At 39.8% G+C, this 22,230-nt stretch overlaps 2 protein-coding genes and 2 pseudogenes across 2 annotated transcripts; all 4 read right to left on the bottom strand.

Annotated features, from left to right (window-relative positions):
* Window positions 1–1,200: 1,200 nt before the first annotated feature.
* On the bottom strand, window positions 1,201–4,973 carry LOC115693799 (cysteine-rich receptor-like protein kinase 25; annotated as a pseudogene).
* Window positions 4,974–7,406: 2,433 nt separating this feature from the next.
* LOC115663560 (LEAF RUST 10 DISEASE-RESISTANCE LOCUS RECEPTOR-LIKE PROTEIN KINASE-like 2.1) lies at window positions 7,407–11,280 on the bottom strand. Its single transcript, XM_056303828.1, has 3 exons — window positions 10,452–11,280; window positions 8,927–8,995; window positions 7,407–8,778 (listed from the first exon to the last, which is right to left on the bottom strand). The coding sequence occupies exons 1-3, from the start codon at window positions 11,248–11,250 to the stop codon at window positions 7,610–7,612; spliced, it is 2,037 nt and encodes a 678-aa protein (XP_056159803.1). The 5' UTR covers window positions 11,251–11,280; the 3' UTR covers window positions 7,407–7,609.
* Window positions 11,281–15,930: 4,650 nt separating this feature from the next.
* On the bottom strand, window positions 15,931–17,156 carry LOC115663558 (cysteine-rich receptor-like protein kinase 25). Its single transcript, XM_030585552.2, has 3 exons — window positions 16,930–17,156; window positions 16,597–16,747; window positions 15,931–16,497 (listed from the first exon to the last, which is right to left on the bottom strand). Exons 1-3 carry the CDS (start codon window positions 17,118–17,120, stop codon window positions 16,144–16,146), a joined length of 696 nt encoding a protein of 231 aa, XP_030441412.2. The 5' UTR covers window positions 17,121–17,156; the 3' UTR covers window positions 15,931–16,143.
* A 638-nt stretch (window positions 17,157–17,794) lies between these two features.
* LOC115663559 (cysteine-rich receptor-like protein kinase 44) lies at window positions 17,795–21,916 on the bottom strand (annotated as a pseudogene).
* Window positions 21,917–22,230: the final 314 nt, after the last annotated feature.

Genomic DNA, 22,230 nt, shown 5'->3' with positions numbered 1-22,230 from the left:
AGATGTTCAAGTGTCACGTCAGGAAAATAGAGCAAAGAAAGCAACAGCACTGGATGTTTTTATGAGCAAAGACTTTGACTGAACAAAATCTCTACAAAAACAAAAGGAGAGAAGAGAGGGAGAGGACGAGAGATGTTCAAGTGTCACGTCAGGAAAATAGAGCAAAGAAAGCAACAGCACTGGAAGATATCACGAGCAAAGTCTTCGACCGACCAAAATCTCTATAAAAATAAGGATTAATATAACGAAAAACCTTAAACCTTTACATATATGATAAATTTATCATCAATTAATTTTCGTTAAATTTTATTGTCAAATTGCTAAGTTGAATGATGCGTGACAGTTGATGGATGTACCGATTTAGGGTTTTACCCCTCATTTTGTCACAATTTTACCAGTTTGTGATTTTTTGTGGTATTAATCCAATTTAACGGAGGATAAATTTATCACAACTATACCGGTTTAGGATTTTTTATGGTCAAAAAATTAGTTAGGGGTAAATTTGTCACAGGTGTACCAGTTTAGGATTTTTTTGTAGTAAAAATGTGACATCCTGAAATTTGCCCGTTTGGGATTTATGAAATGCTTGGTTTTATTAATGTACTCGAAGTTAGTTCTCGCCCGGAACTGAACATTCCTGGGATATTAACCATTAGGTAAAGGCTAGTTAGGGATTTAAATTCGTGCGACTAAAGAAAATTCGATCGTGAATTGATTTTCGACCATAAAATCGTCGAGGTGACATTTTGAGCTATTGTAGGCCGATCCAAGGATAGCCAGGGGTCAGTTCGCCACTGTCATAGTAGTGGATCGCTGGTAATTCCGCTGGACCACGAAATGAATTGACAAATGAGCCAGAACCTATGCCGAACGATCGTGCCCGACGGAACTAGTGATCGAACCTCGCGATTACATAACAACTGAAGTCGTCACGAACTGAATGAACTTGCACATGACTCGATTTATTATCAGTCACGGGTCAAGTATACAGTGCAAAACGAATGCAAGACGTGATGGTAGTGGCAAGGTGGTGGAGTAACTGTTGAGCATCAAAACCACCGAACCCATGGTCGGTCTATCGACCTCAGTTTCCTGAACACACAGCTATCCAACATGAATGCATCTCAACATTTCGGTCCTCGAACCATCGGCCAAACTAGGATCTATGAGATTTGATGGGGTCCCTTCCCTCCAACTCCTCTAGGCCTGCAATGAATCACATATGCAAACTCAATATGGTCAGGACAGTTGCTTGACTCATTCAAGTTCAGGTGCACCACTCTTTTCCGGCCATTCTCTAAGGGAAGAACAATGATTGAGGGATTTTTTCTTACATAGCTAAGAAGGTCTTCCGTGGTATCCTCATTGCAGAAGCGGTTACTTTTTTGACCACTTATAATCTCTAGTAGCAACACCCCAAAACTAAAGACATCAAACTTGACTAAGAACAATCCATGCATCGCATACTCTGGAGCCATGTATCCACTGCATCACAAAAATAATGAACACTTTCAACACAATTCCAATTATTATGCTAAGCCTTTGTATCTGCTAGCTATTCAGATTATATCGAGAACAATACAGGAATTAACCGGATTTATTTCAAGATATTCTAGTCTCTGTTACTTACTAAGTGCCAACAACCCTGCTTGTGGCGTCTTGAGTTTGATCCACCACAAATAGCCTTGCGGTACCAAAATCTGAAATTTTAGGGGTCATCTCTGCGTCTAACAAAATATTGCTCGCTTTAAGATCCCGATGAATGATTCGGAGTCGAGAATCCTCATGAAGCTAAAGAAGCCCACGAGCAATGCCTCCTATTATCTTTTGACGCTTTTCCCAATCCAGCTGCCTACGCCTGACAGGATCGGCATAGCATATTGATGATAGGTTATAGCTGATGTAACTAATGCAAGGTGACTTTCTAAATGCAGATTGGCAACATGCACTTCAATAACTCTTGAATTGGATGATGCTGGAACAGAATGGCATGACCATACCAAATATAAAGTAGTCCAGGCTTGAGTTTGGTACGAATTCATATAAAAGAAGCCTTTCTCTCCCTTCTAGGCAAAAACCTAAGAGCCTAACCAAATTCCGGTGTTGAAGCCTTGCAACCAAGAGGACCTCATTCTTAAATTCTTGATCACCTTGTCCCAAATCTACACACAGCCTTTCTACTGCTATAACTTGTCCATTGGCCAATGTTCCCTGAAAAAGAATGCAAAAAGCAGCCATATACATTTGAATGTTTCAAATTCTCTCGTTATTTTATGAATGAACAATGTGCAACGATTACCTTGTAAACTGTGCCAAATCCACCTTGTCCCAACTTATTTGCATCAGAGAAGTCATTTGTTGCTGCCCTGATGGTATTCAAATTGTATTGCAGGGATTCTGCATTTCTGATTTCATCTACAGGTACAGCTACAAAGTGGAAAATGCAAAGTTGCTTATTGTCTAATTCCATATAATCGGTAAGCCTCTCTGCTGGTTTAACAGTTAATAGTACTTCATTCTTATTTAACAGTTAAGCCAATCGAAGAAAAATTTCTCCTCTGGATGATGGTAGCAAATAGAAGGTTTTCCAGAGCAATTAGGGAACTTTGATATCTATTGCCCATACTGAATCTGTTCTTGTTTAGTCAGAAATCACCGGCCTCTGAGTTTCCGAAAAGTTACTAGCTTTTGTACATCGTGGCTGAACATATTGGCTGCCGATATATTTCAAATAGATCGTGTTCACCTAGTACTCTATGAAAATCAGTTATGCAGAAGTAATCAGAACTTACCGTCAAAATTTTCTTTCAATCTTCTTGACCTCAAACAGATGCATAACATTCCAGCAATTAAAAGAAATAATCCAACAGCTAGGATTGTGATAATGAGGGCAATATGACCTGAGTTAGCACCCTTTCCTAAAAAAAGGAAGAGCTCTTATGTTAGACAATAAACTCATAGACATCAGTGTTCAGACCCAATTACCAAAAATGGTTTTTAGGGGGGGTTGCACATTTAAAGCAGTCCTTGGTGTTAGTCTATCAGTTTTCATATGAAATTACTTGAGACAGTGATACTTAAATTGAAAGAATGAAAGACTCGTGATGCATCAGAGATCTATTAATTTCTCATCTGCTAGTTATTTCATGCTTATACCTCATTCAAGAGGAAACATAAGTGTCTAGGGAACTTATTACACTCAGAATCAAAAGTTGATCGAATTACATCATGCTTTAAAATCCACTTAATGCAACCATACTCAAAGGAGGAGGAGCAGGGGAAGGAGACTTACAACCCCTAGTCCCTTGTTTGTAGGAGGAGCTCATTGAAGTTAAAAGCATGCTCTGGACCAGGTAATTGTACGTTAAAAGGAAGTACCTTTAGTGGATGGGTTATTCATTGGAGGAGGCGGAGGACAAACTGGTGATTGTGGTGCCAGTGGTGGTGATGGTGGCGGCTCATAAGCCCAAGGATAAAAAAAGCGGTATACTTCAAACCTGATATTGCAACTGGGACCAACAAACCTCCCTCCTTGTTTCTGATTACAACGCTGGAATTTGTCCAATGGATTTCACCAAACAATCGTCGCATTGTTGCTGCGACAAGTCTGGAGTGCACTGCACAAGTCCAAACAGAGTTTGGAAGTTTGGAGCTGTCGCATTTCCAACGGCAAATTTCCTCGTCGAATTGCCACTTGCAGCTCGGTCTCTCAAACCATCCATCAGATCTCTCAAAACCTAGAATATAGAACCAAAACTATAAGCTACCGTCAGGAGAAGAACACAAGAATTAGTACTTTGTCATTACCCAAACCATAAACTCCTACTCAATCTGAATGCAATATGAATTGTTAGCTGCTATCCAAGAACGATACCTAACATCAAATGCGCCTGTGAGCTCATACTACCCTGAAAAGCTATGTGCCAATCCCAATGGCTTACAGGAAACATAAAGTTCAAGAATTCAAGACGAAAGGGAAAAAACACATTCTTTGAGAACAAGTCGCAGAGACAATAAAAAACGCAACAAGAAAACAAAAACATTGTTAGCACCATGATTAACCATGTGCTCTGTAGGAAACTGTCTAGCACTTCGAAATGGGTTATTGGTTGGTCCACACCCAACCAGTCAAGAAAACAAGAAAAGCAATCCTGATGACAAGTGCTGTGGTCGGATTATCCCTTTAACCGTACAACGGTACAAGTAATGGGTGATAATAAAAGAGAGGGTAAAGCATTACAAAGTAACCTGATCCAACTGATCCACATCGTCGGGCACATTGTCAAACGGAGATGAGGATTCTCATGGTTACTATGTCGAAAACTTTGGAAAGTTTCGATGAAAGTCAACGAAGTCAACACGTCAAGAAGTATGCACTCCGCTTTCATGGAAACAAACGAAATGCAATGCAATGTATACGATCAGGAAATCATAAGCACGTAAAAAAATAACTTCCCGTTTTCGAACCTGATTGAACTGATCGACATTGTTGGTGACATTGTTGGGGTTCGACATGAAGAAGGCAGGCATATCCTCCATGGCCCCAAAAATGTATCGGTTCGAGTACCGGAGCATGCAGTTGTAGTACCAGAGGATCGCCTGCTTCTGCGCCGGGCACCGGCGGGCGATCTCGGCGGCGGAGTCGTTCAGGCAGCTCCCGCAGTCGGCGGCCCCTACATTGCCCCGGCAGAGGGTGACAGCGTTGGCGGCATTGGGGTTCCGGCCGGCAGAGAGGTTGTAGAAGCCGTAGTCGGCGGCGGCATTGGCGGTGGCAGCTGCGACGGAGGCGAGGAGGGTGCTGAGGCTGGCCGCGTAGGTGCCGTTGGCGGTGAAGTTGCCGGTGCCCCCGCAGAATTGGTACAGAGGGTCGGCGCTATGGACGGAGGTGGCGAGAGCGAGGAGCGGGAGGAGGACGAGGAGGAAACGCGGCGGAGCGACCATCGGAAAGCTTTCTTGAGTTTCAGTTCTGTCGGAGAGAGAAAGAGAGGGGGAGGGGATTCGGTGCGGGAACGCACAGCGATTTGAACCAACCAGCGACGACTTTGACTTCTGTTCCACGGGTTGACTATTGACTTTGACCGGTAAAAGAACACGCAAATTCAGGAAAATGTTTTCCGGATATCTCGGCGCGTTCGGTTCAAAGAAAATAAACTAGTCAAGCTCAAAGGAAGAAACACCTTCAAAAGTGGGGAAAATATTTTTTTTCCTACTCTTTTCCTCTCTATGCTCCTTCACATTTCTTCGGTGGTGAGGTAAGGCCTTGCTCGAGACCGGGGAGGCGCAGGCCAGGGAGGTCGGCCTTGGGTGAGCTCTTCCCTTGCCTGTGGCAAGTCGTTGGGCATCGCCGTGGCCGGCAAAGGAAGAAAGAAAATAAAAAAAATAGAAGAACAAGAAAAGAAATATAAAAAATTATTCAAAAATTAAAAAATTAAATATTCGAATTTTTTAAAAAATAAAAATAAAAAATTATTAAAAGGAGTTTAATGAGGAAAATGAAATTAGATTTTCATAGTGAAAAACGAAAAATATTTTCCAATGCATTTTCAAGTTCCAGCTAAATACCGAAAATGATTATCATTTTCCTGAAAAATCACTTTCCCAAAAACATTTTTAAAAAACGTCACATTTTTCGTGGAATGAACAAAGCCTAAAAGTCCAATATCTACGCCCTGAAATTTCCTGGTTCATTAAATTTACTATACATTTCTAATATAATTATCCATACTCTTGTTATTGCTTATTGAACACGTCCGCATTTTCTTGTTTGCGTTCACTGGGGTCAATTGATTGTCCTTCCAAGATTAGACTTCCAATATCAGAACCAACGATATTAATTTCTTGTTTGTTTCGCGAAAAATTTCTTCGTGGAGGGAAATATTTTACGTGAAAGTCATTTTCAAAAAAAGATGGCTAGCTTTTTAATATTGATTCGCAGAAAATTTTATGTCGGAAAACATTTTCTGACTTTTGGATCGGTTAGGAAAACGAGTCAATAGAAAAAATTCATAGTCAATAGAAAAACTATTATTAGATACAGGAAAATAATTTCTCTTTTGAAAAATAAAAGATAATTTTCCGAAATACGACTAAATATCGGCACTTGAATCAAAGGCCTAGGTGTTCCACATGTATTAAGTGGATAATGGGCCTTGAAATTAGCCCATGGTCAATCCAATCGGTCGTCCAAGACTGCCAAAGCTTATTAGTCCAATTACCGCACGGATCAATCTCTTTTTGCGGCCGAGAAAAGAATCAAGCTGCCGATTGCCTAGCCCGAGCCCATCAAAAAGGCCTTCTCAAACCGAACTGGCTCTTGCACCCCCCTTCTTTCCTTTTATCAATACTTTGTTCGGATATCATGATCTCTTGTAACGAACTATCTTCTAAGTAAATGAAATTACAAGAGCTTTATGACCAAAAAAAAAAAAAATCAAAGGCCTCGGCGCTTGGGCTAGGCAACATTGACTTGGGCATGAGAGCCGGGTACCGGTGCATGGCCGTTGGGACATGGGCACAAAAGAGGAAAGGAGTGAAGACACAAACGGTGCTTCTAGGATTAGGTATTTCATTAGCTATTTAATTTTACCCTTCGATAACTTGAGTTTTATTTTCGCAAAAGTCATTTTCATGCTTAAAAAATTGTGAGTTCGGGTCTCAAGACTCATCTTCCAGCAAAAAGACAATTCCACAAAAAAATTAAACTAAAAGAAATAAAAATAATTATTTTTCTATGATTTCAAAGTCCAAGCAACCACATTCCTCTCCAGCATATTCTCAAATACCTTGCTAGCTGAAACCAAATCAGTACTACCCTTTGCAAACATGTCAAGCAATGCACACCCAATACACACATCGGAATCAAGACAGTTGATTCATTCTTCGGAGCCGAACACGCCTGGATATCTGCTGCGAAACAATAATCACTAGGGAAAAAACCATCTTCAAGCATATGAACGAAAGTTTCAACCGCTTCAAGCTCCATGAGACTATTGGCAAAACAAGAGACCATGGAACTCCAAGAAACTCCTCTTATAACCCATGTCCCTGAAAATCCTCTCCGCCTCAGCCCAGTCATTGGATTTTGAGTAGAGATTGATGAGCCAAGTTGAGAATTGCCGAGTCGGGCTCGAGCTGGGACTAAGCAAGCGCAGTGGACACGCCTCCCGAGCGCAAACACATGGGAGCAAATGCAAGAGTTGAGGAGGAGAGAGAAGGGGAGGAGGTCGGGATGGGACCCATCACGGGACATGAGGTCGAGGCGGGAGATTGCTCTGTGGAGGTGGCCGCCATCGAGGTGGGTGATCGGGTGGCAGTCGAGGGTCGAGGGTGAGAGGTTTTGGCGGGAAGGGGAGAGCTTGAATCTGCTTGATATTGGACGGTGGAGAGAAGAGAGAAAGACTCATTACTTCATACAAGACGGGCTTGGTCAATCATATCAAGAGCATTCAGGAAACAAGAAGTGTAAATAGATAGCCATGAGGCAATTCTTCTACAAAACACAGGAATTAACAAACGCTGAAATCATCTAGGTTCACCAATTACATGTCAATTATGCTTCTGATGCAACTATGTCCATTTTGCATTTCATTCCCACATGGAGAAAAGAAAATTAAACAATGCATGATTCCGTAATTTCATTGTTATTCCGAAATTGGTACCCGTAAGAAGTTGGTGGGGCACTTGATGAGGTTGAGAATGATTCAAGTTCTATTTCAATGTCGACATCGTCAATTGGCTTCTCGGACGGATACAAAAGCGGTTTCGGGGGCAGTCGCAGTCTATCAATATCTCCTTCAAGCATGTCTAGGACCATGCTTATTGATGGCCGATCATTGGGCATTAATTGTATACACCAAAGAGCAACTATTACCATCTTTCTAGTTATCTCTCTTTCCTCTTCTACTTCTTCCATTTCAACCTCCTTTTCTTTGCTGAGTTGATCATAAATCCACAAAGGGAAATAAATTTGGCTTGAACGCTCAATATTTGCATTTACATTTCTCCTCCTACCGGCCATTTCCATCAGCAACATCCCAAAACTATAAACATCAGCTTTATGAGAGACGCCACCGATGTCCTTGTAGAATAGCTCGGGAGCCATATATCCCAAGGTTCCTCTTGCAGCAGTCAACGATACTATGCTGTGGTTCGCAGGATAAAGTCTTGCAAGCCCGAAGTCAGAAATTTTCGGAGTGAAATTTTGGTCTAAAAGAATATTATGAGGCTTGATGTCAAAATGTAGAATTTGCATGTCACATCCCCGATGTAAATACTCTATTCCTTTAGCCACACCAAGAGAGATCTCGTATAATTTCTTATGATCAAGAAATCTATTGTCATCTCTAGAAAAAACGTGCTTATCCAAAGATCCGTTCGGCATGAAATCGTACATGAGAGCTTGTTTGGAGTCATCGAAACAATAGCCAACAAGTTGCACAACATTGACGTGGTGGATCCTTCCAATAGTAGCCACTTCGCTTATAAAGTCTTGACCATTAGATTTTGGTTTGTTCAAAATCTTAATTGCAATTTCATTGCCACTTCTAAGTGTTCCTCTGTACACGGAACCATATCCTCCTTCCCCTAGTTTGTGTTTGAAATTTTTTGTGATTTTCTTGATGTCTGAGTAAGAGTACCTTATAGGCCAAAAGTTCTTATGAGCTTGAAGAAATTCTTCGATGTTTGCATCCATTGCACGGTGTCTTCTCTTCCACTTGTAGATTAGAAATATCAACACACATGGAGCTCCGAGTACAAATTTTGCCGCGATGAACTGAACTGCAGAGAAAATTGTCAAAAGATTAGCATAGAGTAATCTTTTCTTAGGTCTTTCTAATGATGTGAAGCACATTTAAAGAGGTTTTTCTGTTTGGCGTGGTACAAGTAAGATATTGAAAAACTGCGAGCAGAAAAGAATCATTCATACCAAAGACAAAGGGGATATTTACAATTGTTTGTACAGCAACAGTTACGGTGGTGACCCGTACAGGTTTGACTGCAGAAAAACAAGAAAATTCATTAAAAGTTTCCAAACAATGAACGACCAATCAATGAATAATAATATAAACTAACAATGGAAGGAATACAAATTGGATTAAATTCAAAAAATTGGCACCAATAAACAACGCCAAGCAATAATATAAGAACAGGAAATGAACCAATAATAGATTCATATGCATAGACTTGAAGGGTTGTCTGGGGGCTTCTGTTCCCAATTTACGACTTTTGATAAAAGTATTTAAATGTTAGAAAATCATTATGTTTTTCAAAATGAAAAATTCAATATTACTCTAATTGGAAATGATTATATTGTTTTATTTAAGTTGTGTTCAATGTAGAAAACTTATTGACATTAAGGCTCCGTTCGTTTGGCGGAAAATATTCTCCTTTTGGAAAATATTTTCCCGGAAGTCATTTTCCTGGAAAATATTTTCCCGGAACATAATTTTTCGGTGTTCGGTGATCAATATGAAAAAGTTTCGGAAAATATTTTTCGCCGGCGGCGGCGGCGGCGGCCATGACCGGCGGACGGCGACTGGCGGCGGCGGCCGACGATCGGCGGCGGCCGGCGACCGGCGGCGGCCGCCGACCGGGCGACCGCGGCGGCCGCCGACCGGGCGACCGGGCGGGGCCGGCGACCGGCGGGCCGCCAACCGGCGACTGGGCGGCGGCCGGCGACCGGCGGCGGGCGGCAACATGGCGGCGGCCGGCGACCTTAGTGAAGAAGAAGAAGAAGAAGCTCCGGAAAATGATTTCCGTTTTTTAAGAAGCGGAAGTCATTTTCCATAGACTTAGGCTATTTTGTGAAGGGGGGAAGAAAAATATTTTCCCACGGAAAACGTTTTCCGCCTCCCGAACACTGGAAAACCCGGAAAATATTTTCCGGGAGAATATTTTCCGCCAAACGAACGGAGCCTAAGGTATGACAATAGTTGCAGAAGGTGGACCGTGCAATCGATCGCAACAGCGAGATTAAACTTCGGTGGACTACACAGGGGCGTTACATGAAGGCCTGCTTCTTTGAAGCCCGAGCCATTTGCCTTCTTGGTCAGGGATAAAAATGGGCCCAAAAATGGCTTTTCCAGAAATTCATGAAGACCCAATTTGATTAAACTTCAACTTTTTTAACACACGTTTACGTGACCCTTTAATGTTTAAAAAATCCATATACAAGTCAAACAACGGGTCCATGACCCATTTTGACACCTCAATCGATTTCTTACTTGAGTTGGATCATGTAAAATCCGAACTGTATGGTCTACGAGTTATTTGAATGAACATCATCCAAATCAATAATCATATGGGTCTCATTGTGAAACTATACAATAAATTGTTCAAGTAAACTTGGTCTACACGGTCTATATATATATATATATATGAATATATGCAATATCATTCAAGGATAGCTTTTATAAATGTAAGAAAGAAAAGTTTCATGGAAAGACACTTACGGAGTTGGCAGAACATCCCTCCAAAGCTGAAACCCACGAGGCAAAACGAATAATCCAAGAATGAAGATGGATCTGTATAGTAGGTGAGATCGAATCCCTGGGACATCATGTTGTGGACGTCCTTGTATCGTGAGCTCCCATTATATTGATCTCCTTTCCATCCTGAGATATCCGATGCCAACGCTATCATGGTTATGGTGCAAGAATCCTTGATATCACCTACCTTTAGATCAGAGCCACTCTGTACAGCATACGAGTACTCCTTCATTTGGGAAATACTAGGGGGCGTGTCGGCAGAGTATGCTCCATCAATACATGGTTTGGTATTGATATACAAAGCTGAAGTAACGGGTTGTGAGCACTTCATGAAGATCATCGGTAAGGATGCATAAGGAAGATGGTATTGATTGGAGGACAGACTAAAGTTGGAGTTCGCTATTGAGTAATGAGGGAGGGACGAGCAATTACCCTTTTGCAGTCCATCATCAACCACCTTGATGGCACCAAAGACGTAACCATCATGATCGAGATTATAACTAATCGACTTTACATAATATCGGCCGGCATATAGATATATGACAGTGCGATTATTTTCACAAGCTAGCTCATACTTAGAATTGCCGCAGCTTTTTGGATCGTCCTTCAATCGAAAGGGAAAGCTTATGTTACGGACCTCGCCGCAAGATGAAGCAACGCATAAGTGATCGTTCTTCGCATCACAACTCGTCCCTAGCAGTAGAACCTGCGATGTAAGCAGAAATACATGGTACAAAACCATGGATATGAGAGAATTAATCATCTCTCCACTTCTTGATGAAAGAATAGAAGTTTTAGCTTGGTTATTGTGGTGGAGGCTGAATAAAGGGATGGATTTATATCGATCGAAAAGATCAGTTGGGTTTAATCTGTCATTGAAATGTTCAAGTCAATCGGCAAGACGAAGTCAAGTTAAGAAAAGTATATTGTGTTGACCAACCCAAGGTTCCATCAGTGGAAATTATGCAGCGGTTGTCGTACACGCAATAAAGTTAACATAACGTGTGGTGGATTAATTCATGAATACCTTACACGTTAAGTAGGAAGGAAACTTGTCTGCGATTTCTAAGTTCAACATTTTTAGCAAGTATCGTAAAAAAATGAACTATTGTGCTTTAAATTGAATGGAAAGCACAATAGTTCATTATTCACGAGAACTAGTCTCCATTCTATCTGTTCTCGATACTATGCTCCCTGCTCATTTTCGGATGTTAAAAGTTATATATCTCGGCATCAACTATTCAATATTAATTTTGTCTAACCTGTCTTTCACTCATCATTTTTCTATATCAATAAGCATCTTACTAACTTAATACACTAATATTGTAAACTAGTTTTAAAATAACTAATATTACTGATTGTAACATATATTCCCCATTCAGATCCACTATCATGATCTCTGCTTTTGGGCTTATTCCAACTTGCCGTCTGTACTTTCATGGTTTTCTCAGTCATTGCCTTGTTATTTCTTTGCTCAGTCAACACCGTATACTTTGGTTTTTCATCTCAGTCCGACCTAAAAGTCTTCACATGCTCAATTTCCGTTCATCTGGCAAATTAGTCTGCTTACACTGGGTTTTATTGATATAATTGTCCAAAAAATCCTAAACCCATTGCACGACTAGCAATTCGGTCCTAAACTTCTCATTTTGACCAATTTTTTAAGATTTTTGCAATGGCCGGTGACTGGCCATGTGTAGAATAATTCGATTACAAAGAAACTCCAAACACAAGTGCAACTCATCCAATGGTGATTGTGTAAGAATTTTTCTACATGAATAGTGGACTTAACAATAATTCGAATGAGTAACATGTACATTTTACTATGTCGGTTGCTATTCGTCTTTTATTTGAACATTAGGTTTAAGTATTTGAAATCAGACTTTGACTATAAAAGTAACAATCTCAAGCCCAATCTGGAAAAGGCTATGAAGTCTAACATCTGAACTTCTTCACTGAATTTCCAGAACACTTATTAAACAACTAATAATTAGAAAAATTTTGCAGTTTCGAAATGCTTTCTCGTGTTATGTAAAGTTTTGAAAATAGAAGTTATTCCATATAATATATGCTTAATGAAATGTTCCGAAGGCACTTGTTAACGTGACTCTTAATATAAAAGTAAAGATATGTCTAGATCTCAATCGCGAAGAAAAGTTTATACCGACGATTTTTCTAAGGATTCATCTCACCATCTTCCATCGTCTTTCCTTTATATAGAGAAAAAAAGGGGGCAGTTTTGGTTACTGAAATTTGCGCACGAAATTCCATAAAATATCCATTTTGTAAATGAAAGATATTATGGTAAACGAACCTAAATTATCATAAATCCCCCCTTGCCTCTTCCACTCACCCAACAACAATTTCATCATGTCTGTTATCCTCTCTCTCCCTCTCTCTTCAATCATCGCCGCTATTGTTTGACGAATGTGATTGCCGGTCATATCAAGTTAGGAGTTAGAAGAATGTTCAACTGATATGACCCGAAAATAGAGCAAAGAAGGCAACAGCACTGGACACGATTTCACGAGCAAAGACTTTGACTGAACAAAATCTCTATAAAAACAAAAGGAGAGAAGAGAATGAAAGGCCGAGAGATGTTCAACTGTTATGTCAGGAAAATTGATTAAAGAAAGCAACAGCACTGGAAGATTTCCTGAGCAAAGACTTTGACTGAACAAAATCTCTATAGAAACTAAAGGAGAGAAGAGAGTGAAAGGACTAGAGATGTTCAACTATTGGCTCATAGTAATCCTTGTCACGTGAGATTTGCATATCCACCTGCGCAAAATTTATATTTTAGTTTGATAGGTGGTGGTTTTGCTTAGTCTTTTGACATCAAGATCAATAAGTATGTTGATACAACCAATTAATAAGCTCTTTTCTTTTGCATCAAACTAAATAGAATTTGAACTAAACATGTCATGAAATTCTATTCATATATTTATTATTGCAAGGATATATTTTACATATGTATTGACATCTGCATCTTATCCATATTTGACGTATTATTCGGCAAATCAATGTGAATGATGGTCTTTTTAATGTAACATTTACCATATTTTATGTTGTTTTACCAATGCAAAGACCAATTTTTACCCTATTTTAGATGTGCTTACCACCTCGGAAAATGGTGTCTTGGGTACTACACATCTGAATGACAAACTTTAAGTAGCGATGTATTGTTAATTTTGTTTCCCCCTCGTGGGTTTAGTAAGCTACCTCGATCATGCTTCAAGAGGAAATATTAGATAGTCTGGGTTAAGACATGCACGAAAAAGTGAATTGAAAAGTGGATATGTACTCACAAGAGACAGTCATACAATTGGGACTAAACATGAGTTCAAAAATCAAATCTGTCAAAGTAATCCGCACTAACCAAAATTGCATAGGGGCCTCAGCACATTAACAATTGTCAATAGACCATGGGATTTTTTTTGTAATTTATCCTATTTTTTATCATCTAAATTAAAGAGTTTTTAGAGAATGACACAAATGATTCTTGAACTTTAACTCAATGTGCAATGTTGTCCATGAATTTTATTTCAACGTGCAATGTCGTTCCTCGACTTTTAATTTGTTCAATATGATCCCTAAACTTTTAGTTTATGTTCAATCTAGTCCTTGAACCATATGGAAATGTTTAATATTGTCCTTGAACTTGAATTGATGGAATGACAATTTTTATATAGTCTAGAGACTAAAATGAACATGTACCAAAAGTTCAGCGACTACATTAAACAAATTTAAAATTTAGGGATGACATCGCATATTGGACCAAAGTTCATGAATCATTTTCCCTAATTTTTAGACAGTGAATACTTAGTAACTTCTTTCTATCTGGATAATGAAGAACATGCTTTGAAGGTTCATTCCTTCTTTTAAATAAGATGTTGAAATTATGTGAATGTGTTAATCTTATATTCATTCATAGAGAGTACTATCACTCAGATCTTGTCTCGATAGACTATTATAAATTAAAAGTTTAAGAAACACATTGCACATTGGACCACATTTCATGGACCATTTGTGTCATGTTCCCTAATTTTTAGATAGTGAATACTTAATAAGTTCTTTCTATTCGGATAAAGAAGAACATGCTTTGAAGGTTGATTCCTTCTTTTGAGTGAGATGTTGAAAATATGTGAATGTGTTAATCTTATATTTGTTCATAGAGAGTACTACCATTTAGATCTTGTCTCGATAGACTATTACATTTCTGCTTATCCGAATGCTAGGTGACTCATATTGTGGAAATGCCTATTTAGGATTTTTTTTTCTTAAATTCTATGATGACATTTCTTTCTTCTCTCCTTTTTCGTCCGATTTGGATGCTAAGTGTGGTACCACTTTTTGATTACTTTTTTAGAATGAAGGACCATTCTCACCTTACTATTATGAGCGATGAGAGAGAATAACTTTTGAAAGTAAGATCTAATATCGAAAAGTTTTTTCCATCTTAATTTTAACGTTTGGAGCTTTTGAGTCTTAACGAGAGAGAATTACTGAATGCAGGCAATTTTTCTTGAAAATAATTCTCATGGAAAACATTTGGAGTTTTTCGCTAAACAAACACAACAATTAACCTTAATATCATGGGTTTTGAAATTTGAAGTTTAATCTTGAAGGAATTGACCCCAGTGAATGCAAACAAGGAGAATGAGGCCGTGTTGAATAAGCCAAAAGCAGAGTATAGAGACTGAGGGTTGTGGTTCTCCTTCCCCTCCTCCCCTGCTCCTCCTCCTTTGAGTATGGTCGCATTAAATGGATTTTAAAGCATGATGTAGTTCAACTTTTGATTTTGAGTGTATTTAGTCCCCGAGACGAAGGATCTTCGAGTACTACACTTATGATTCCTCTTGAATGAGTTACAAGTATGAAATAACTGGCATATGACAAATTAATGACATTTCAAATGGCATGATGAGTCTTTCTCTCTTTTGATTGAAATACCATCATCTGAAGTAATTTCATCCAGAAACCGATTAAATTACACCAAGGACTGCTTTAAATGTGCAACCCCTCCTAAAAACTAGTTTCGGTAATTGGGTCTCAACACTGATGTCGACGAGTTTATAGTCTAACATAAGAGCTCTTCCTTTTTCAGGAAAGAATACTAACACCAGTCGTATTGGGATTATCTCTTTTGATTGCTGGAATATTATGCCTCTGTTTTGAGGCGGAGAAGATTGAAGGAAGATGTTGAAAGCAAGTTCTGATTACTTCTGCGTGATTGATTGTCATAGAATACTTCATTCTGAGGGTGAATAAAATCCTATGTGAAACATATTAGCAGCCAATAGGTTCAGGCAGACTTCTTGAGAAATTACTGAGAAAGCTCAATATGATAATGCCATGATGTGCAAAAGCTACTAAAATTTTCAGAAACTCAGAGGTTGGTGATCTCTGACTAAATGAAGACAGATTCAGTATGGGCAATAGATATCAAAGTTCACTGATTGGTCTTGAAACCTTTTATAGGCTACCACCATTAACGGTATTTGCAAAAGTGATATCCACTTTACATCAAAGGTATCCACTACTCCAATCCTCTAAAACAATCCTTGAAATGAAGATGTACTGTGAAGTGTACACAGACGATTTATCTGGTAATCTAAACAATGAATCGATCTAAATGATAGCCTCAAAATCTCGGTTACCATGGACCTGGATCAGCAAGATCACTATCAGTCAGAGACCGCGGCGACATTGTCTTGCTAATAGATTGGTCCACCTTGCTGTTAGTTTGATCTGAGTTCAGAACACAAGGTGCCTGTTTGTCCTTCTTACCAGGAAAGAAGAACGAAGGTCTTTGAGGCACCGGGATGCTAATAGAATCGCTGTTTAACATCAGAATAACTGAATCCATGGTAGGTCGGTCTTCCATGTCGTCTTGGACACAGAGCAAGCCAATGTGCATGCATCTGATCACTTCATTCGCGGAATAAGCACTACTTAAAGCTGGGTCCACTACTTCCAACGGCATTCTGTCGTTCCACTGCTTCCAAACCTAAATGAATAGTTACATTAGTAATTTTTGTTCAAATTACTATTGTACTTCTATTAAAAGTGATGTTAGCCGAAAAAAGGGCTTTATTAAGATACTCACATAGCCTAGCAGGTCCTCATCGCAGTCCAATGCGAAGAATTGGCTGCTCTTTTTGCCAGTTATAATCTCCAGCATTAACACACCGTAGCTGAAGACGTCAGATTTTACGGAGAAGTGTCCAAACATCAGATACTCAGTAGACATGTAGCCACTACATTGAGCACAATATGTTAACACAGAAATGAGAGAATGTTTAATTATGGATATAAATTGCCTGAAACAAATTAGGACGAGTCTGCTTTTTTTGCTTATCAAGACAATGCTCCAAGTTCAATGCCAATGGCACATTGTTCATCGCCAATAACAAGTCAAATTAGCCGATGTTGAACTTACTATGTTCCAACAATTCTATTAGTGCTTGCTTGAGTCTGATCAGTACTGAAGATCCGGGCTGCACCAAAATCTGAGATTTTTGGGTTCATGTCAGCATCTAGCAGAATGTTGCCGGCTTTGAGATAATGATGAATAATTTGAAGCCGAGAATCTTCATGAAGGTATAGCAATCCGCACGATACCCCTACCATGACCTTGTAACGTGCTGACCAATGCAGTTGTCCGCTGAGCTCCGGATATGTACATCAGTCAAAAAATTAATCTGTAAGTTGCATCAACACATATAAAAGTAAGTTTAAACATTTCAGTAGCTAGTAATTTCTCTAATTAGTCAAAAAATTTAAAGTGGGAAAGTACAGTAATTATTCAAGAGAATCAGTAGTTTTCTCATAAGAAACTAACTATTGATATCTCTAAATTCAACATCCATAAGTGACTAATACATTTCTATAATGCATAGTAACTTTCAAATATCTTTTTGATTAGTATAATAAGCAATTGAAGTAACTTTTTCAGAGTAAATACCATCTATAGCCAGTAATATAAGCGACGGACTTCACCCATTTTTAAGAACATTGGGGCATATAATCATCCCAAATTCCAACATCCATGCAACAGGATGAATCGACCCATTCAACACATGAAAAATATGCAATATCAAATTATGTAGTGATATGACACATTGCTTGTCATTCCATACAGTCTCCTTCCAGGTTCAGATAGTTTAAAGGTAGAGAATAACTTAAGATACATGATATCACAATGTAGTTGACTCGTGGGAAGTTTCATATACATCTCATCTCCTAGCAAAAGACTCACACAAATGGAACAGAAGACTCACACAAATTTAGACTCCAACCCGTGATCATCGAGGATATAACTCGGTGATGGAAGCCTCGTTCCCTAATTCTTGGATTTATCCGTTTTCGGATTGACTCAAATGAGTTGCCGCCGTCACTCGCGACGCTGTGTCAGATTCAGGGATACTGTGCATAATGAATGCAGGTCATGATGGTAGTGGCATGGTGGTGGAGTAACTATTGAGTATCAAAACCACCGCACCCATGGTTGGTCTGTCGGCCTCGATTTCTTGCACACACAGCAATCCAACATGAATGCACCTCAACATTTCGGTCCTCGAACCATTGGCCAAATTAGGATGTATGAGATTTGAGGGGGTCCCTTCCCTCCAACTCCTCCATGCCTGCAATGAATCACAAACGCAAACTCGGTATGGTAAAAACAGTTGCTCGACTTATTCAAGTTAGGGTCCACCACTCTTTTCCAGTGATTCTTTGGGGGAAGGAGAGTGATTGAAAGATATTTTCTTACATAGCTAAGAAGGTCCTCCGTGGTATCCCCATTGCAAAAGCGGCTACTTTTTTTACCACTAATAATCTCTAGTAGCAACACCCCAAAACTAAAGACATCTGACTTGACTGAGAACGATCCATGCATCACATACTCTAGAGCCATGTACCCACTGCATCACAGGAATAATGAGCACTTTCAACACAATTCCAATAATTATGCCGTGCCTTATCTGCAATCTGTTCAGATTATATGGAGAGTAGTATAGGAATTAACCAGATTTATTTAAGATATTATGCTATCTGTTACTTCCTAAGTGCCGACAATCCTGCTTGTGGCGTCTTGAGTTTGATCCACCATAAATAGCCTTCTTGTACCAAAATCTGAAATTTTGGGGGTCATCTCTGCCTCTAGCAAAATATTGCTCGCTTTATGATCCCGATGAATGATTCGGAGCCGAGAATCCTCATGAAGATAAAGAAGCCCACGAGCAATGCCTCCTATTATCTTTTGATGCCTTTCGCAATCCAGCTACCTATGCCTAACGGGATCTGCATAGCATATTTGCGATAGGTTATAGCTAATGGAACTAACGCAAGGTGACTTTCTAAATGCAAATTAGCAAAATGCACTTCAATAACTCTTGAATCGGATGATGCTGGAATAGAATTGCATGACCATACCATATATAAAGTGGTCCAGGCTTGAGTTTGGTATGAATTCATATATAAGAAGCCTTTCTCTCTCCCCTCTAGGAAAAACCTAAAAGCCTAACCAAATTCCGATGATGAAGCCTTGCAACCAAGAGGACCTCGTTCTTAAATTCTTGATGGCCTTGTCCCAAATCTACAGACAGCCTTTTCACTGTACAACTTGTCCATTGGCTAGTGTTCCCTGCAAAAGAATGCAAAAAGCAGCCATCTACATGTAAAATGTTTCAAATTCACTCGTTATTTTATGAATGAACAATTTGCAAAGATTACCTTGTAAACTGCGCCAAATCCACCTTGTCCCAACTTATTTGCGTCAGTGAAGTCATTTGTTGCTGCTCTGATGGTATTCAAGTCGTACTGCAGGGGTTCTGCATTTTTTATTTCATCTACAGGTACAGCTACAAAGTGGAAAATCAGAAGTTGCTTATTGTCTAATTCCACATAATCGGTAAGCCCGTCTGCTGGTTTAACAGTTAATAGTACTTCATTCTTTTTTAACAGTTAATCCAATGGAAGAAATTTCTCCTCTGGGTGATGGTAGCAAATAAAAGGTTTTCCAGAGCAATCAAGGAACTTTGATATCTATCGCCCAAAATCTGTCCTCGTTTAGTCAGAAATCTTTGACCTCTGAATTTCTGAGATGTTGCTAGCTTTTTCACATCATGACTGAACCTATTGCCTGCTGACATGTTTCACATAGATCGTATTCACCCAGCATTCTATGAAAATCAGTCATGCGGAAGTAATCAGAACTTACCTTCGAAATTTTTCTTCAATCTTCTTGACCTCAAACAGATGCTTAACATTCCAGCAATTAAAAGAGATAATCCAACAGCTGGGATTGTGATAATGAGGGCAACACGACCTGAGTTAGTAATCTTTCCTGGAAAAGGAAGAGTTTTTACGTTAGACTATAAACTCATAGACATCAGTGTTCAGACCCAATTACCAAAAATAATTTTAGGAGGGGTTGCACATTATTCCATCAGACTCCAGATGAAATTATTTCAGACGGTGGTATTTCAATCAAAACAAAGAAAGACTAAACATGCCATTGGAAGTGTCATTAATTTTTCATCTGCTAGTTATTTCATACTTAGACCTCATTCAAGAGGAAACCTATATGTAGTATGCAAAAATCTTTCAGTCTCGGGAACTCATTACACTCAAAATCACAAGTTGAATTTCACCATGCTCCAAAATCCACTTAACGCGACCATACTCAGAGGAGGAGGAGCAGGGGGAGGAGGGGAACGAGAACAACAACCCCTATCGTCGGAGTCCATTGAACTTAAAAGCATGCTCGCTCACATGTTTTATCATGTGTGTGAAACACAGATAGAATGCTCTGGCATAGGTAACTGTACATCAAAAGGAAGTACCTTTGGTGGATGGGTTATTTGTTGGAGGAGGCGGAGGAGAAACTGGTGATTGTGGTGCCAGTGGTGCTGACAGCGGCGGGTCATACGCCGAAGCATAAAAAAAACGGTATATTTCAAACCTGATATTGCAATTGGGCCTAACAACCCTCCCTCCTTCTGCCTGATTACAACACCGAGGAATCTCTCCAATAGCTCCCACCAAACAATCGTTGCATTGTAGCTGCGATAAGTCTGGAGTGCATTGCACAAGTCCATACAGAGTTTTGAAGTTTGGAGCCGTTGCATTTTTTAAGGCAAAATTCGTTGTCGAATTGCCATTTGTAGCTCGGTCTCTCAAATTATCCATCAGATCTCTCAAAACCTGTAAAACAGAACCAAAACTATAAATTGTCAGGAGAAGAAAACAAGAATTAGTACTTTTCACAACCCAAACCATAAAATCCAGAAACAACGATCTTAAGCGTTATGCAATTTAGCTGCTCTCCAATATTGGTACCGAATATCAAATGCTCCTGTGAGCTCACAATTCCTACAAAAGGTATGTGCTAATCTCTAATGGCTTACAGGAAACTCGAGAACAAGTCGCAGAGACAACAAAAAATAAGGGAAAAACTAAAAAAGAACATAATTTGCACCATGATATAACGTGAGCTATGTAGGAAACTGTCTTGCATATGAAAATGGGCTATTGGTTGGTACACACTCAACAAGTCAAGAAAACAAGAAAAACAAACATAATCACAACACCAGCTACGGTTAGATTATCTCATTAACCAAACAAAAAGTATTGGGTAGAGGTAAAGCATTACAAAGTGCACTTAAATCAGGATTAATTAGACTAAAAATATAAACATGATCGAACTGATCCACAACGTTGGACACACTGTAAAGTGGAGATGAGGATTTTCATGGTTATTATGACGACGCTTTGGAAAGTTTCGATAAAGTAAACGGAGTCAAGACGTGAAGAAGCATGCACTGTGCTTTCATGGAATGAAATCAAATGCAATGCAACGCAATGTATTAATCAGGAACAAGAGCCGTTACATGTAGATATATAGATAAAAGCGACAAGAACTCCTAAATTTACTGAAAACATCTTGCTCGAACCTGATTGAACTGATCGACATTGTTGGAGACAGTCTTGGAGTTCGCCTGGTGGAAGACAGGCGAAGCCTCCATCACCCCAATAATGGACCGGTTCGAGTACCGAAGCATGCAATAGTCGTCCCAGAGGATCGCCTCCTTCTGCACCGGACACCGGCGAGCGATCTCGGCAGTGGAGTCGTTCAGGCAGCTCAGGCAATCGGCAGCCCCGACGTCGCCTCGGCAGAGAGTGATGGCGTTGATGGCGTCGGGGCTCTGGCCGGCGGAGAGGTTGTAGAAGCCGTTACCGACGGTGGCGTTTGCGGTGGCGACGAAGGAGGTGAGGACGGCGTTGAGGTTGGCGTCGTAGGTGCTGTCGGCGGTGAAGTTGCCGGTGCTCCCGCAGAAGTGGTACAGAGGGTCGGCGCCATGGACGGAGGTGGCGAGAACGAAGAGTGGGAGGAGAAGGAAGACGAAATGCGGCGGAGCGATCATCGAGAAGCCTTCCTTTCAGTTCCGTTACTCACAGAGAGAGAGAGAGCGCGAGAGAGAGAGAGAGAGAGAGAGAGAGAGAGAGAGAGAGGGGATTTGATGCGCGAAGGCACACCGATCTCGAGAAAATATTAAGTGGTCTGGGCCTCTCAAGTGGGAGCACGTGGACTTCACTGTTGACTTTGACCGGTAAAAAAAGATTAATATTAAAAAAACTCCAAATTGGTACATTTATGACAAATTTATCTCAAACTAATTTTTTTATCATAAAAAATCCCAAACTGGTACACCTATGATAAATTTATCTTTCGTTAATT

The sequence above is a fragment of the Syzygium oleosum genome, unplaced genomic scaffold, assembly GCF_021117445.2.
Source record: "Syzygium oleosum isolate NSW1041296 unplaced genomic scaffold, Sole_v2.1 Sole_v2.29, whole genome shotgun sequence".
NCBI classification, from domain to species: Eukaryota; Viridiplantae; Streptophyta; class Magnoliopsida; order Myrtales; family Myrtaceae; genus Syzygium; species Syzygium oleosum.
Note: the sequence above shows the minus strand (reverse complement) of the source record. Positions and strands in the feature narration are given on the sequence as shown.